This window comes from Poromitra crassiceps (genome assembly GCF_964638095.1).
Source record: "Poromitra crassiceps genome assembly, chromosome: 4".
In the NCBI taxonomy this organism is placed as follows: Eukaryota; Metazoa; Chordata; class Actinopteri; order Beryciformes; family Melamphaidae; genus Poromitra; species Poromitra crassiceps.
The window spans coordinates 51,354,172-51,372,064 of record NC_139626.1 but is presented as its reverse complement, the minus strand read 5'-3'; the positions used below and the strand labels follow the sequence as shown (position 1 = coordinate 51,372,064).

Genomic DNA, 17,893 nt, shown 5'->3' with positions numbered 1-17,893 from the left:
TTCAGGGAGGCTTTACACTTCTAAATGGAAGTGTAAAAAAATGACATTAGTTATTACATTGGTTATCAAAAGGAGATCACATAGAATAGCCTGAATGTGTGTGATTTGCTTAAAGCAGTGGTTCTCAAATGGGGGTCCGGGGACCCCCAGGGGTCCTTGAGGGGGTTCCAAGGGGTCCTCAGCCAAAAGGGGGGTAATTTTTCCCCGCTATAATTCCATTCACAAGTAACACAATGACTATTTTGGTCATGGGTTTTATACACTTTCTGTAATGAAACATCTAAAAGCATCAATCTTATTATCATATGGGGGACTGTGGGACAAAATCCTATCAAATGGGAGTCCGTGGTCTAATTTTTGTCAGTTTAGGAGTCGTTCATGTGAAAAGATTTGAGAACCACTGGTTTAAAGAGATAGTTCAGAGATGCAGTAGTTTTGGGTAATTTGACTGTTTTTCCCACTTTCCCAGAGTCAAAAACAAATAAATGCCTTCAGACAAACCTTTTTATGTATTTGGTGTATAGCCTGAAGTACAGTATGTCAAACAGCAATATCAGGCTATCTTGGCTCAAGAGTTGAGTGTCTACTACGGCATCAAATAATGTAATCATGATCCCTATATATACAGTTTTAAACATTCTAAATTGAACCCCAGCTCACTTCCTGTTGCAGTGTTTGCTAGTACAGTAGGACAGGTCACAGGACTGACAGGACAACAATTCCGTGAAAACCGTCTAGGCCTCCAGGAATTGAGCGAGGAGGGGAGGGCACCTTTTCCAAGCTTTGTCTGTGGTGATGGGGGAGGCCCACAGTCTTAGACTTTGAAAACCCCTGTTATATAAGGCAAAGTGTGAAAAACACAATAAAATAGAAATAAAATAGTGCCAAATGTCAGTAAAAGGTAAGTTATACCGCAGCAATGTGCAAATGACAATACAAAATTGTAAATGATTGCACTCAGTCAAGGTATAGGTGTGTGTGTGTGTGTGTGTGTGTGTGTGTGTGTGTGTGTGTGTGTGTGTGTGTGTGTGTGTGTGTGTGTGTGTGAGAGAGAGTCGAGAGGTTATGGCGTATAGCCTGTGAGTTTTCACAGGATGGGTGGAAGTGTAGAGGGGGAGGAGCAGAGGAAACAGCAGAGAGACAGGAAGGAAGAGCCGGACTGGACAGGGTGGGGAGAGAAATCCGACAGGAACAGAGACAAATGGAGGGGGGGAGTGGGGAGAGAGAGAGAGAGAGAGAGAGAAGAGAGAGAGAGAGAGAGAGAGAGAGAGAGAGAGAGAGAGAGAGAGTTTAAGTTAATTTGATCGACTCATATTATACTTGATTACAATGTTACAATTGACGTGAGCAGTGTTGGGGGTAACTCATTAGAAAAGTAACATATCACAATGTAATATATTACTTTTAGCAGTAACTCAGTAATATAACTTATTATTACCAATAGGATTTCAGTAATATTATACCAGTTATTTTGTCAAGTAAACACGTTACAAATTGAGTTACTTTTTTTTTTATCAAACCGCATATTTGAATAAAGATATCATTTCCCAATCAAATTGTGTGTTTTTATGCAAATAACCACTATAGATGACAATAGCAAAGGAAAAGGATAACAATTGGAATTTTGAACGGTTTACACTGACTTCAAGACAGTTGAAATTATTTTTCGCCGTGGTTCATGGTTCGACGGTGATGTCATTCTGCTACCTGCTGTTATTTTGGTGAAAGTAATGCAAAAGTAGTGTAATAAGTAACGAGTTATTACACAGACAGTAATATTGTAAAGTAACTTCTTACTTTCAAATGAAAGTAGCTAGTAATATGTAGTATATTACATTTTGAACTTGCCCAACACTGAAAGTGTGTGTGTGTGTGTGTGCGTGTGCGTGTGTGTGTGTGTGTGTGTGTGTGTGTGCGTGTGTGTGTGTGTGTGTGTGTGTGTGTGTGTGTGTTTTCAGGGAAGATTTGATGACCGTGCACGTTTTCTTCCCCAGCAACACCCTTCCCAGTCACATGACTTGGGCTCGAGTCAAAAATGTAAATTGCTTGAGACTTGACTGGATGCATGAAGAGCAGACTTTTACTTCATTTATTCTCTGCATTTGACCCATCCTATAGGTCACTGGTTCTCGACCTGTGGTACGTATACCACGTGGTGGTACACGGGGCTCCCTCCCTCCCTGTCTGTAGAGCCTGATCATTTCACAGGTCACAGGTGGTACTTGGTATAAAAAGGTTAAGAACCACTGCTATAGGTAGCCTATACCTACAGAAGCTATTAGGCAGCCTACCTCTACAGAACCTACCACAGTGGTCAGCTGCAATACAGCACCCGGGGACCAACTCCAGTTCAGTTACCACTGTGTTTTGGTCAGTGCCTTGACTGGAGTATTACCAGTAAAACATACTGATACATGTCTTTGATGGTGTGAGGAATCCAGGAATCGAGCGCGCGTAGTAAAAAGCACAGCCTGCTAGCACGAGACACTCAAGGCTGGCTTCATAGGGTCCCATTATTTGCTGCCGTTTGTTGTTCCCTCATATCTGTTTGATGAATTTGGACTGTTTCCCCATCGCATGTTCTGAAGTTGTTGTCTGTGTTGTATTGCATTCAATATTTTATGTTACATTTTAACCAACATGCAAAGCCATTTCCACTGTGGTGGACAATAAAGTTCTATTCTATTCTATTCTATTCTATTCTATTCTATTCTATTCTATTCTATTCTATTCTATTCTATTATTACAATATTATTATAGGTAATAATAATAATAACAACAACAACAACAACAACAACAACAACAACAACTTTATTATCATTATTATTATTATTATTATTATTATTATTATTCGTATTGTTATTATTTATTATTTATTATTATTATTATTATTATTATTATTATTATTATTATTATTATTATTATTATTATTATTATTATTCGTATTATTCTTATTCTTATTATTCTTATTCTTATTATTCTTATTATGGTGATGATGATACCCACGTACGGCTGTGCGTGCGTCATCTACCAGCTGCGAGCGTTGCTGGCTTGCTGCGCATGCGTGCGTTTTTTGGAGAGGAAGGAAACAAACATGTCACTTGAAGACCCGTTTTTCGTTGTGAAGGGGTAAGGAGGTTTCAACTTAAATAAATACACACACAACACTGTATGTAGCCTTAAGATAGCACACTGACTATTATGTTACATGTGGACAGCTTGGTCTGACAGACAGACAGACAGACAGACAGCGCGCTTATTGTCCTCAAACTGTCATGTTAGCGTTAAGTTAGCCGACCTGCTAGGCTAGCTGCAGCTAACTAGCTTCAGTTGGGTATTACCTGCGTGTGTTGGGGGCAAGCTGCGGATTCACACTCGGGTGTCACTGTGTGAAATGTGTGTTTGAGCCAAGCAACTCTCTTCTCAGAGCCTCACAGAGCTCTGAGAAGTGTCGGCAGGCTGCGAAATGTAACTTCACATCTGTTTCCAGGGTTCCTTCAAGTTCCTACGCAGGTCTAAAGTCTGGAAAAGTATTACAAATTAATTTCGATCATCATCAGTTTGAGGAAATAAGTATGGAAAGCAGCATGTGGCTGTTGACCCACTTTGAGTCCACAGTTTTTGTTGATGTGAAGAAGAATGTTCAGATAGACTCTTTCTGTGATAGAGGGATGCTCTCATTACTCAACCACCAATCTGGGAACCCAGAGTCTATTTCTATTTGAAAAGTAGACTCTGGGACAGCCCGACGGCACGGTGGGTCAGGTTAGCACTGTTGCCTCACAGCAAAAAGGTCCCGGGTTTGAACCCCGGTCCGTCCCAGGTCCTTTCTGTGTGGGGTTTGCATGTTCTCCCCGTGTTCGTGTGGGTTTTCTCCGGGTGCTCCAGTTTCCTCCCACCATCAAAGACATGTATGTTAGGGTTAATACTTCTGTCAGTGCCTCTGACCAAGGTACTGGCAAAAGAACTGGAGTTGGTCCCCGGGCGCTGCACTGCGGCTGCCCACTGCTCCTAGTTCTAGGAAGGTTCCTAGTAGAGGATGGGTCAAATGCAGATGATGCATTTCCCCATGGGGATAAATAAATAATAAATGAAGCCTGCGTTAGTTCATTCAAGACATGATGTCATAGTCTACGCCCCAGCTGTACCAGCTGACAGCCTCTGTTTGGTTCACCGTTTAACCAATTCTTCAATCACAGTCATTCTCACAACAAGGCGGTCCGTTTAAATAGGGCAGCCTCTCACTCACTGATCTGTTCCCCTACCTTGCTGGATCCTTGCTGGATCGTGCGGCTGCTGGCAACGCTTTGCCACCTCCACCCCAACCTCCACCTTTTAGATCAAATGCAAATGCTATCATGTATTGTAGCTCTGGAGTCTGCATGGCTCAAAAAATGAACATGTTTCCATGTCTTGCTTTTAGGCTCCCTCTTTCTATGGTTTAAATGTATCTGGAATATTTTATTCCCATGGGGGATTCTGCTTGCTCTCCCTGCTCGGCGTAGCATACTGCTGAGCCGAGTTCAGGGAGAATAGAATTAATTAAATATTAAATTAAATATTAAATTAATTCTAAGAGCGGAGCCTTCAACGCCAAACATAATTGTATGCATTATATTCATTTATGCAATAAATGGTTAATTCTATGACTTGAGTGTTCTTGAATGAACTTAACTTAACTTAACTTAACCCTACCGTTTTCCCAGCTTCCTGTACAGCACGCCTCTCCTGCCACTGTCACTTCCTTTTCCGTCCATGCTCCACTGTTTACAGTCTAAATAGCAACTTGCACAGACTTTCCAGTAATTTTCCACTGTTGTGAGACGAGTTGACGTCTTCTATGCAGTGTGTTTATGCATTAACGTTATTAGCGAATAGCCGAAATGGATGCGGAAAAGGAAGTGACGGTGGCTTTTCCGTCTCTTCCGCCTTCCTTTTCCACGTCCGTTTCGGTTATTCACTAATAACGTTAACGTATAAACACACGGCATAGAGGACGTCAACTCGTCTCACAACAACAACAGTGGAAAATTACTGTAAAGTCGCGGCGCAAGTTGCTATTTAGACTGTAAACAGTGGAGTGTGGACGCGGAAGGAGTGGCGCGCTGTACAGGAAGTTGGGGAAAAATGGTAGGGCTGTCCCAGAGTCTATTTTTCAATTAAAAATAGACTCTGGGTTCCCAGATTCCTCAGCCACTGTCAGCATGCATTATTTTATCAAGTAATACCCCACCACGATCACATCCAGTCAAGAACATATAACAAATATGAAATTTAAAAATGGAAACCGCATAGGAACCCTGCCACATCATCTCACATATTCTATTTATTTGTCACTGTGAAGAACAATTGTATGGAATTTTTTAATTGAAAATGTGCAGGAACCTGGAGGCTCCGGGGTGTTTGCTCCACAAGACAGCAGGGTCTGTGTCTGCAGGTGTGAAACAACCAACTTTGTTCATTTTATCTTGTGTGTGTGTGTCTGTGTCTGTGTCTGTGTCTGTGTGTGTGTGTGTGTGTGTGTGTGTGTGTGTGTGTGTGTGTGTGTGTGTGTGTGTGTGTGTGTGTCTGTGTGTGTGTGTGTCTCCGTCCAGGGAGGTGCAGAAGGCCCTGTCCCGTGCACGGGGTCTGTTTGACAGATGGGAGGAGCTGCTGCAGGAGGGGACACAGGTGAGCTGACGTCAGCCTGTGGAGAGCCCATGGCCGTTTCTCAATACCAAGAATGCCTTCTTCTTCTTGTGTTCTTGGGGAGAACGTTCTTGCTAGTCGTTCTTGGAAGAATGAACTTGCTAGGTCACAAGCACACATGACGCTGTTGGCAGTTTGAGACGATGCGTTGTTGAGGGTATTGCGCAATACCAGCGCAGAGGCCACCTGCAGTACTACACAAATAAAAAGCTCAGCTGATGTAGATGGAGCCAATTGGGCTCTGGAGCTTTTTTGCCATTTTTCGCCATAAATGTTCGTAAAGTGGCACTTGAAAGCTACTACCCTGCTTGTAGGCATCAAAAGTCATCAGAAATTAATTTAGTGATTAAATAAAACTTTAAATTGTAAAAAAAAACGTCCCGGAGCTTATGGCGTCTTCTCTGCTGCGTTCTGCCTCCGCTTATGCCGAAATGAATGCTGGGATACGTGCCTTGCCAAGTTGACACAAGTCACCAACCAGAGCATCCTCGGTAAAGTGGGCGTGTCGAGAACACATCCGGGAATTTGAAGCGTTCTTGGCGAAATGTGAACTTTGCATTGGAACAGTACTTGGGCTGCGACTGATGACGTTTCACAGGGACACAAGAACGCAAGAACGAACACACAAGAACCCTTATTGAGAAACGGCCCATGTGTCTACAGCTTTTCCTTCCAACCAAAACACACTGTCACTGTCAAAACACACTTCACGAGCCGAGGCCGTGAAGTCAGCTGGTTTAGTTTGTTTGGTCGAAATGTTGAATGAAAACCTGCATGCACAAGGCTGTGAAATACACACAGCTGCATGTGTGTGTGTGTGTGTGTGTGTGTGTGTGTGTGTGTGAGATGTGTGTGTGTTTACATGAAGCCTTGTGTTGTGTTCACACTGCTGACCTATTAACCGACCACAAACACTTCAACCAGACACCAGAGTGAGCACCTGTGTATAAACCTGGCTTGGATGTTACAGGAGAGGGAGGGTGTAAAACCGTCTTTATTGACACTGGGTTCATTGTCTACATCAGTGGTTCTCAACCTCGGGGGCGCATCAAATTCAAATGGGGTCACCTGAAATCATGATGATGATGATGATGATGATGATTATAATGATTAGTTTTACACACACCACACAATTTAAAACTACGGAAGATCATTAGGGCCACATGTCAACAAATTATTTCAGTTCTGAGTTTAAGTCAAGATTGTGAGAATAAAGTACTGTAAGAATCATGAGAATAAAGTCAGAATTCTAAGGGGGAAAAAGTCACAATTGTGAGAAAAATGTCCGAATTTTCAGAAATTAAAGTCAGAATTCTGAGATTTCAGTGAGAATTCATAATTTAAAGTCACAGAATGGAGTAGTATTACATATCAGTACAAATAGTAAGTACAAACTATTAACAAGTTCATTTGAGTAAAAAATAAAAAATGTCTGGTGTCCCAAGATTTTTGTGACGTCAAAGTGCGATCATCACAAGCCAAAAAAGTTTGGGACCCCCTGGTCTACATGTTGTAGGTGGCTACTGAGTGACTGTGGTTGTGTTGTGCTTCAGGTGAGTCGGGATGAGCTGGACTGGAGTACCAACGAGCTGAGGAACTGTCTGAGGGCCATAGACTGGGACCTGGAGGACCTCAGTGAAACCATCAGTATCCTTTAAACAAGATCTCTCTTTCATACAGTCTGTCTCCACATGACGTCAATATCTCTCTCCCACTCTCTCTTTCATACAGTCTGTCTCCACAGGACGTCAATATCTCTTTAAAACAAACCTTCCTGCTCCCACCCTCTCTCTAATGACATCAAGTTAGTCAGGAGTGAATATGGATATAATGAGTAAGGGGGTAAAGGCAAATTCTACAACAGATAATCTGGTAAATTCAGAAAATGCTGTAATGCAGTCTTTAAAACCAGGAAAAGACAACACTTATGACATATCTGATTCTGTTATATCACAATATTACAATATCGCTGTATGTCTCATATCACATGTCTGATATCGATATACTGTAATACCGATATATTGCCCAGCCGTAATATGGATAGAGGTATTTGGTCAAAATATTGTGATATTTGATTTTGTCCATAGCCTTTTTTTTTTCTTTTTTTTTTCAACTCTGTATCTCCCTGACCTTTATTTGAAAGCTGCTATATAAATGTAACAGGAAGTCATTAACAGGAAGTCATTTGGACAGGCTGGTGTGTGTCTTGGCTCCTTGACTCGGGTCAGGTATCGTGGAGTCGAACCCGGGGAAGTTCAGACTGGGGGAGAATGAGCTGCAGGAGAGGAGAGACTTTGTAGAGCGGACCAGGCAATCTGTACAGGTCATTCATTTTTTGTCTTGTTTTACATAGTGTGTGTGCGTGTGCATGTGCATGGGTGTGTGTGTGTGTGTGTGCGTGCGTGCGTGTGTGTTATGTTTCTTTGCTTGTGATCTTCATTTTTGTTGTTTTTGTTTTTCTGAGGCAAATGTTTCTCCAAGTGCCTTTGGGTTTTTATCTCCTTTGAATAAAATAGTAATTTGCGTAACTTATTTTTTGTGTTTTGTATCACTTGTGTGATATATCACACTGTGCAAAAACTGGACAGGGCTTCTTCACAAATACACTGCAGAACCTCCCAAAAGAGAGTGCCTTTAAATAGGAGAAGAAGAGACGGGTCTCAAAGGCGGAGAGGTCAGATCTAAAATCAGTAAAACCACACCAAGAAAGATAATAATAATAATAATAATAATAATAATAATAATAATAATAATAATAATAATAATAATAAAATAAAATAAAACTAATTTTATTTGTCATGCACTTTTCATTTAAGAAACACAGTTAATGCTTAGTTAACTGTATTAAGCCTAAATAGCCTCCAGAATGTTTTTCTTGAACTGTATTTATCTATTTGTTTGTCATTGTTACTATATAATAGTATAAACACAAATAAAAACCTTTTCATGACACTAAGTTAGAAGGCAGTTGTGTTGCTGCTGCCTCTAAATACTTGCATTGCAAGTGAAACATGTAGCAGCAGTTGATTGTAATGGCACACTGTGGACATCATGGTGGTGGTGGTACAGAAGGCCTCTTTACATTCATTGTGATGATAGCCACAAATAAAACACTTGTTACTTGTTGAAGAAGTATCATATCATGTGTTTTGATGGTAAGGAGGGGCAGTTAGTGATTGTTCAGTATCTGCACTGTGCTGCAGCTGCTATCTCACTGGAGTGACTGCAGGACTCCACAGTGGAAATTTTCAGTCACTTTCTAATTGATTTCCCTTTAGGGCAGTGGTGGTCTAAAGGCTAGCGAAGCAAGCTTTGTGACCAGAAGGTCATCGTTTCAATCCCCGGGACCGGCAGGATAAAAATTGGGTGGGGAAAGTGAAAAGCAGCACTTGCCCCTCCCTCATTGCCACCACTGAGGTGCCCTTGAGCAAGACACTTAACCCCAACCGCTCCAGTGGAGCTGCTCAGTGGCCAACAGATCAGACTGTGGTTGTGCTGGTCAGCTTCCAGGTGTGAATGTGTGTGTGTGTGAATGTGAACAGGGCACTTCTGAAAAGTGAAAAAAAACAAAACAAAAAAAACATGGGAGCCTGCAGGCAAAGGCACCATCTTTAAAATAGAGCTGAAGTGAAGTGAGTCATCTTGGCAGAACAAAACATCTTTGTTGGGATGCAGTGAAGGATTTGAACATTGTGATTAATGAAGGCGGCTGCAGTGTGGCCTCAATTGAACCTGGCTTTTAAAGGGACACCACATTATTCACCTTATGTTCCAACACAGGGGTCAGCCAATTACTTCCTATTGTGTTGCCACTTCCTGTGGCAGTACAGTACTTATTGTGTTCATTGTGTTATCGACCTCTACAAGCATCTGCCATTCAATGTGAAATTGCAGCCAGTGAGTCAGACTAGGTTTGACCAGGTAAAACAGATTGCGTTTTGAACAGGAAGTCATAACACAACTGGGTCAAGTGGACAGGACTACATAAGGTGAATAGAGGGAGAGGGTTAACCGTGTGTGTGTGTGTGTGTTTGTGTGTGTGTGTGTGTGTGTGTGTGTGTGTGTGTGTAGGAGATGAAGGAGCAGCTGTCCAGCCCTTCAGCTGTGGCTCAGGCTGAGAAGAAGAACAGACAGGTTAGTAGACGCATACACACACACACACACACACACACACACACACACACACACACACACACACACACACACACACACACACACACACACACAGTGTGGTATAATTGAGGTCAAATGAGAACAGCAGTGTGGTATAATTGAGGTCAAATGAGAACAGCAGTGAGGTATAATTGAGGTCAAATGAGAACAGCAGTGAGGTATAATTGAGGTCAAATGAGAACAGCAGTGAGGTATAATTGAGGTCAAATGAGAACAGCAGTGAGGTATAATTGAGGTCAAATGAGTACAACAGTGAGGTATAATTGAGGTCAAATGAGAACAGCAGTGAGGTATAATTGAGGTCAAATGAGTACAACAGTGTGGTATAATTGAGGTCAAATGAGAACAGCAGTGTGGTATAATTGAGGTAAAATGAGAACAGCAGTGTGGTATAATTGAGGTAAAATGAGTACAGCAGTGTGGTATAATTGAGGTAAAATGAGTACAGCAGTGTGGTATAATTGAGGTCAAATGAGAACAGCAGTGTGGTATAATTGAGGTCAAATGAGTACAGCAGTGTGGTATAATTGAGGTCAAATGAGAACAGCAGTGAGGTATAATTGAGGTCAAATGAGTACAACAGTGTGGTATAATTGAGGTCAAATGAGAACAGCAGTGTGGTATAATTGAGGTAAAATGAGAACAGCAGTGTGGTATAATTGAGGTAAAATGAGTACAGCAGTGTGGTATAATTGAGGTAAAATGAGTACAGCAGTGTGGTATAATTGAGGTCAAATGAGAACAGCAGTGTGGTATAATTGAGGTCAAATGAGAACAGCAGTGTGGTATAATTGAGGTAAAATGAGAACAGCAGTGTGGTATAATTGAGGTAAAATGAGTACAGCAGTGTGGTATAATTGAGGTCAAATGAGAACAGCAGTGTGGTATAATTGAGGTCAAATGAGTACAGCAGTGTGGTATAATTGAGGTCAAATGAGAACAGCAGTAGTGTTGTCACGGTACTCGGTACTTCGGTACTTGGACGGTACTACATTGCTACGGTACTGAACGGTACCTGTTTTTCATGGTACCGAGGGTACCGAATTTACTATTTAGTTTGCCACCATGGCTTGGCTTCATGGACCCAGCCGCCAGCTAACGTTAGCCTGTCTGCCTGAGCAACACACATACATACTGCGCATACAGCCCCGCGCACTTCCGGGACTACGGTGTCCCCGAACGTCCACACGTAATCGCGAACAGTCATTCACAGCTTGTATGTTGACACAAGCAGTGCGCACAGGCGGCCGGCGAAGAGAATGGCTACGGCTGCAGCAGGAGCGGCTGCTCCTATTCCAACAACTCAACTTGTTGAGAAGAAGAATGCAAAGAGTCGCATTTGGAAATATCATTCCCCAAAGCCCCATCTGCAAAAAGTGTGAAAGGGAGTTCCAAACCAAACAATCTCGCCAAGCAGCTGAAAGACAGGCACCCAGACCTGTTCAAATAATTCAAGGTGGGTTACTTCTTTCAAACGGTGTAAAATAACACGTTTAACAACATATCAAACAGACCTTATCCTGTCACATTCGTTTTTGAGATAGCTGGCAATGCATTGTGTAACCAAAAAACGTTTGCGCTAACGTTAACGTAACGTTAACGTGTTTTGTAATGGAATCATTACGGGACCCGGCTAATACCTGGTACAGCGTTAGCTAGCATAGTGTAACGCGTGTGCAATGCAATGTTTGTAATGGAAACATTATGGGACACGGCTAATAGCCGAACTTAGCCTTAGTTCAACATGGCATCAAAATAAATACAAGCTTCAAATACAAGCTACAAGGTGAAACATGTCCGTGAATTAAAACTAGCTACATAAAATTGCTTGCACTCTACATGTGTGTATGTGCAGTTGTCTCTATCATCTCTTTATTTTAGTAAATCTCACTGACGTTACTTTCCATTTAACAGTATGCGAGAGATGAAGATGAAGAGGAAGGCACAAGTCGCGGAGCCCAAAAGACCACCCAGCAGACAATTCCTGATGTTTTTGAAAAGCAGAGGAAATATGACAAGAACTCACATGAAGCAAGAAAGTGTGATAGGGCATTGGCAGAATTCCTATGCATCGATCAAATACCAATATACACCGTTGAAAAAAAAGGATTCCAGCAATTCTGTGAAATAAATTAAATTATAATATTTAATATAATAATCAAATTAAATACTTGAGGGCTACATGCCACTGGTGTTGCACTGTCTGTACTCACTGCCATACAGAGTTGAATGTAAGAAGAAGTAAGCAGAAGCACATTGTTTTGTTTTAAAGTTGAAGGCTACATGCCATTTGTTCATTGGAAATGGTTGCATACTTTAATAAAGGAGAATATGTTAAAGAAATATCAGTCTGTTTTTTTTACCGTGGTACCGAAATTGGTACCGAGTACCGTGGAAATTCACTAGTACCGGTACCGACTACTGAATTATTGGTACCGTGACAACACTAAACAGCAGTGTGGTATAATTGAGGTCAAATGAGTACAACAGTGTGGTATAATTGAGGTCAAATGAGTACAGCAGTGTGGTATAATTGAGGTCAAATGAGTACAGCAGTGTGGTATAATTGAGGTCAAATGAGAACAGCAGTGTGGTATAATTGAGGTCAAATGAGAACAACAGTGAGGTATAATTGAGGTCAAATGAGAACAGCAGTGAGGTATAATTGAGGTCAAATGAGTACAGCAGTGTGGTATAATTGAGGTCAAATGAGAACAGCAGTGTGGTATAATTGAGGTCAAATGAGAACAGCAGTGTGGTATAATTGAGGTCAAATGAGAACAACAGTGTGGTATAATTGAGGTCAAATGAGAACAACAGTGTGGTATAATTGAGGTCAAATGAGAACAACAGTGTGGTATAATTGAGGTCAAATGAGTACAGCAGTGTGGTATAATTGAGGTCAAATGAGTACAGCAGTGTGGTATAATTGAGGTCAAATGAGTACAGCAGTGTGGTATAATTGAGGTCAAATGAGAACAACAGTGAGGTATAATTGAGGTCAAATGAGTACAGCAGTGTGGTATAATTGAGGTCAAATGAGAACAGCAGTGTGGTATAATTGAGGTCAAATGAGAACAGCAGTGTGGTATAATTGAGGTCAAATGAGAACAACAGTGTGGTATAATTGAGGTCAAATGGGAACAGCAGTGTGGTATAATTGAGGTCAAATGAGAACAACAGTGTGGTATAATTGAGGTCAAATGAGAACAACAGTGTGGTATAATTGAGGTCAAATGAGAACAACAGTGTGGTATAATTGAGGTCAAATGAGAACAACAGTGTGGTATAATTGAGGTCAAATGAGAACAACAGTGTGGTATAATTGAGGTCAAATGAGAACAGCAGTGTGGTATAATTGAGGTCAAATGAGAACAGCAGTGTGGTATAATTGAGGTCAAATGAGAACAACAGTGTGGTATAATTGAGGTCAAATGAGAACAACAGTGTGGTATAATTGAGGTCAAATGAGAACAACAGTGTGGTATAATTGAGGTCAAATGAGAACAACAGTGTGGTATAATTGAGGTCAAATGAGAACAGCAGTGTGGTATAATTGAGGTCAAATGAGAACAGCTGTGTGGTATAATTGAGGTCAAATGAGAACAACAGTGTGGTATAATTGAGGTCAAATGAGAACAACAGTGTGGTATAATTGAGGTCAAATGAGAACAACAGTGTGGTATAATTGAGGTCAAATGAGAACAACAGTGAGGTATAATTGAGGTCAAATGAGAACAACAGTGTGGTATAATTGAGGTCAAATGAGAACAGCAGTGTGGTATAATTGAGGTCAAATGAGTACAACAGTGTGGTATAATTGAGGTCAAATGAGAACAGCAGTGTGGTATAATTGAGGTCAAATGAGTACAACAGTGTGGTATAATTGAGGTCAAATGAGAACAGCAGTGGTATAATTGAGGTCAAATGAGAACAGCAGTGTGGTATAATTGAGGTCAAATGAGTACAACAGTGTGGTATAATTGAGGTCAAATGAGAACAGCAGTGGTATAATTGAGGTCAAATGAGAACAGCAGTGTGGTATAATTGAGGTCAAATGAGAACAACAGTGTGGTATAATTGAGGTCAAATGAGAACAGCAGTGGTATAATTGAGGTCAAATGAGTACAGCAGTGTGGTATAATTGAGGTCAAATGAGTACAACAGTGAGGTATAATTGAGGTCAAATGAGTACAACAGTGAGGTATAATTGAGGTCAAATGATAACAGCAGTGAGGTATAATTGAGGTCAAATGAGTACAACAGTGTGGTATAATTGAGGTCAAATGAGAACAGTGGTATAATTGAGGTCAAATGAGTACAGCAGTGTGGTATAATTGAGGTCAAATGAGAACAGCAGTGTGGTATAATTGAGGTCAAATGAGAACAACAGTGTGGTATAATTGAGGTCAAATGAGAACAACGGTGAGGTATAATTGAGGTCAAATGAGTACAGCAGTGTGGTATAATTGAGGTCAAATGAGTACAACAGTTAGGTATAATGGAGGTCAAATGAGAACAGCAGTGTGGTATAATTGAGGTCAAATGAGTACAACAGTTAGGTATAATTGAGGTCAAATGAGAACAGCAGTGTGGTATAATTGAGGTCAAATGAGAACAGCAGTGTGGTATAATTGAGGTCAAATGAGAACAGCAGTGTGGTATAATTGAGGTCAAATGAGAACAGCAGTGTAGTATAATTGAGGTCAAATGAGAACAGCAGTGTGGTATAATTGAGGTCAAATGAGTACAACAGTGTGGTATAATTGAGGTCAAATGAGAACAGCAGTGTGGTATAATTGAGGTCAAATGAGTACAACAGTGTGGTATAATTGAGGTCAAATGAGAACAGCAGTGTGGTATAATTGAGGTCAAATGAGAACAACGGTGAGGTATAATTGAGGTCAAATGAGTACAACAGTGTGGTATAATTGAGGTCAAATGAGTACAACAGTGAGGTATAATTGAGGTCAAATGAGAACAGCAGTGTGGTATAATTGAGGTCAAATGAGAACAGCAGTGTGGTATAATTGAGGTCAAATGAGTACAACAGTGTGGTATAATTGAGGTCAAATGAGTACAGCAGTGTGGTATAATTGAGGTCAAATGAGAACAACAGTGTGGTATAATTGAGGTCAAATGAGTACAACAGTGTGGTATAATTGAGGTCAAATGAGAACAACAGTGTGGTATAATTGAGGTCAAATGAGTACAACAGTGTGGTATAATTGAGGTCAAATGAGAACAGCAGTGTGGTATAATTGAGGTCAAATGAGAACAGCAGTGTGGTATAATTGAGGTCAAATGAGAACAGCAGTGTGGTATAATTGAGGTCAAATGAGAACAACAGTGTGGTATAATTGAGGTCAAATGAGTACAGCAGTGTGGTATAATTGAGGTCAAATGAGAACAACAGTGTGGTATAATTGAGGTCAAATGAGAACAACAGTGTGGTATAATTGAGGTCAAATGAGAACAGCAGTGTGGTATAATTGAGGTCAAATGAGAACAGCAGTGTGGTATAATTGAGGTCAAATGAGAACAGCAGTGTGGTATAATTGAGGTCAAATGAGAACAGCAGTGTGGTATAATTGAGGTCAAATGAGAACAACAGTGAGGTATAATTGAGGTCAAATGAGAACAGCAGTGTGGTATAATTGAGGTCAAATGAGAACAGCAGTGTGGTATAATTGAGGTCAAATGAGAACAACAGTGAGGTATAATTGAGGTCAAATGAGAACAGCAGTGTGGTATAATTGAGGTCAAATGAGTACAGCAGTGTGGTATAATTGAGGTCAAATGAGAACAGCAGTGTGGTATAATTGAGGTCAAATGAGTACAGCAGTGTGGTATAATTGAGGTCAAATGAGTACAACAGTGTGGTATAATTGAGGTCAAATGAGAACAGCAGTGTGGTAGATAGATAGATAGATAGATTTATTTGATGATCCGTTTAAAAAAAAAATGCCATACATTAAATGTACATGCAATTCCAAAAAGGCATCAAGGATAACACAAAAAGTAGATAAAAACTTAATTCCGTTGTGGTCCTTGGTCTTAGACATACAGTACATTAAATATACAGACATTGCACCACACATACTGTAGTTTCATAATAAAATCTGGCTATCTAGTACTAAAACATTACAGCATAACAAAAGAAGACTAATTAATACAATACGCCATTTCTGCCTAGTCCCTTACTCAGGAACCCTATCTAGCAGCCACCTCTTAAGTTTAACTTTAAAGGTGCTTTGACTTGAGGCCTCCTTAATATCCAGTGGGAGCAGATTCCATTCACTGGGCCCCTGGAAAGCAAAGGAACATTGGCCAATTTTCAGTTTGCACCTAACTGACTGTAGGTTGGCTCGGCTAGCTCTGGTGCTGTGGCTGTGTGCTTCTCCTACTCTGGTGAGGTAGTTTGTGAGGTATACTGGGGCCCTATCCATGACTATCTTATGGACCATTGTAAGTCTAATCTGTGCCACCCTGGCCTCCACAGGTAGCCACTTTAATTCCTGTAGTTGGTTCCTGCCCACGTGGTCACGTGGACCGCAACCCAAAACTACCCTGACCAGCTTGTTCTGAGTTACCTGGAGTTTTTGTTTACTACCCTTTGTCAGCCCGCTGTACCATGCCAAAGAGCCATAATCAAGGTGAGGCTGCACAAGGCTGTTTGCTAACAGCCTAATGCTGTCTCTGTCTAAGAGATTGGCCTTCCTTGCTAACAATCTGGTTCTTGCATTAACTTTGCCCACTACCTGGAGAGCCATTTCTTCACCTCCAAGACTGTTATCTAATATGCAGCCCAGATATTTTACTGATGTTTTGGCTTTTATAACCTGCGAGCCTAGCTCAACTCTGAGTTCAGGGGTCCTCCTAAGCCTGGGTTTAGATCCAAATAGGATGGATTCAGTTTTGCCCAAGTGTAAAGAAAGTCTGTTGTCAGACATCCAAGTGCTAACCTTAGAGAGCTCCTCCCCTAGCTGACCTTGTAAAGTGTCAATGTCCTATATAATTGAGGTATAATTGAGGTCAAATGAGAACAGCAGTGAGGTATAATTGAGGTCAAATGAGAACAGCAGTGTGGTATAATTGAGGTCAAATGAGTACAACAGTGTGGTATAATTGAGGTCAAATGAGTACAACAGTGTGGTATAATTGAGGTCAAATGAGTACAACAGTGTGGTATAATTGAGGTCAAATGAGAACAACAGTGAGGTATAATTGAGGTCAAATGAGAACAGCAGTGTGGTATAATTGAGGTCAAATGAGAACAACAGTGAGGTATAATTGAGGTCAAATGAGAACAACAGTGTGGTATAATTGAGGTCAAATGAGTACAACAGTGTGGTATAATTGAGGTCAAATGACAACAGCAGTGTGGTATAATTGAGGTCAAATGAGTACAGCAGTGTGGTATAATTGAGGTCAAATGAGAACAGCAGTGTGGTATAATTGAGGTCAAATGAGTACAACAGTGTGGTATAATTGAGGTCAAATGAGTACAACAGTGTGGTATAATTGAGGTCAAATGAGTACAACAGTGTGGTATAATTGAGGTCAAATGAGAACAACAGTGAGGTATAATTGAGGTCAAATGAGAACAGCAGTGTGGTATAATTGAGGTAAAATGAGAACAGCAGTGTGGTATAATTGAGGTAAAATGAGAACAGCAGTGTGGTATAATTGAGGTCAAATGAGTACAGCAGTGTGGTATAATTGAGGTCAAATGAGAACAACGGTGTGGTATAATTGAGGTCAAATGAGTACAACAGTGTGGTATAATTGAGGTAAAATGAGAACAGCAGTGTGGTATAATTGAGGTAAAATGAGAACAGCAGTGTGGTATAATTGAGGTCAAATGAGTACAACAGTGTGGTATAATTGAGGTCAAATGAGTACAACAGTGTGGTATAATTGAGGTAAAATGAGAACAGCAGTGTGGTATAATTGAGGTCAAATGAGAACAGCAGTGTGGTATAATTGAGGTCAAATGAGTACAACAGTGTGGTATAATTGAGGTCAAATG

The 17,893-nt window shown here is 40.8% G+C and overlaps 1 protein-coding gene across 2 annotated transcripts in view; it reads left to right on the top strand.

Annotated features, from left to right (window-relative positions):
• The first annotated feature begins 3,090 nt into the window (after window positions 1-3,090).
• stx10 (syntaxin 10) overlaps window positions 3,091-17,893 on the top strand; it is a 25,713-nt gene continuing 10,910 nt past the window's right edge. For both annotated transcript variants that reach the window (XM_083635467.1, XM_083635468.1), the window contains exons 1-5: window positions 3,091-3,129; window positions 5,595-5,670; window positions 7,242-7,335; window positions 7,917-8,011; window positions 9,760-9,822. In XM_083635467.1, the coding sequence (XP_083491593.1) occupies window positions 3,095-3,129; window positions 5,595-5,670; window positions 7,242-7,335; window positions 7,917-8,011; window positions 9,760-9,822 (363 nt within the window). In that variant the 5' untranslated portion in view covers window positions 3,091-3,094. The remainder of the gene's footprint in view (window positions 3,130-5,594; window positions 5,671-7,241; window positions 7,336-7,916; window positions 8,012-9,759; window positions 9,823-17,893) is intronic.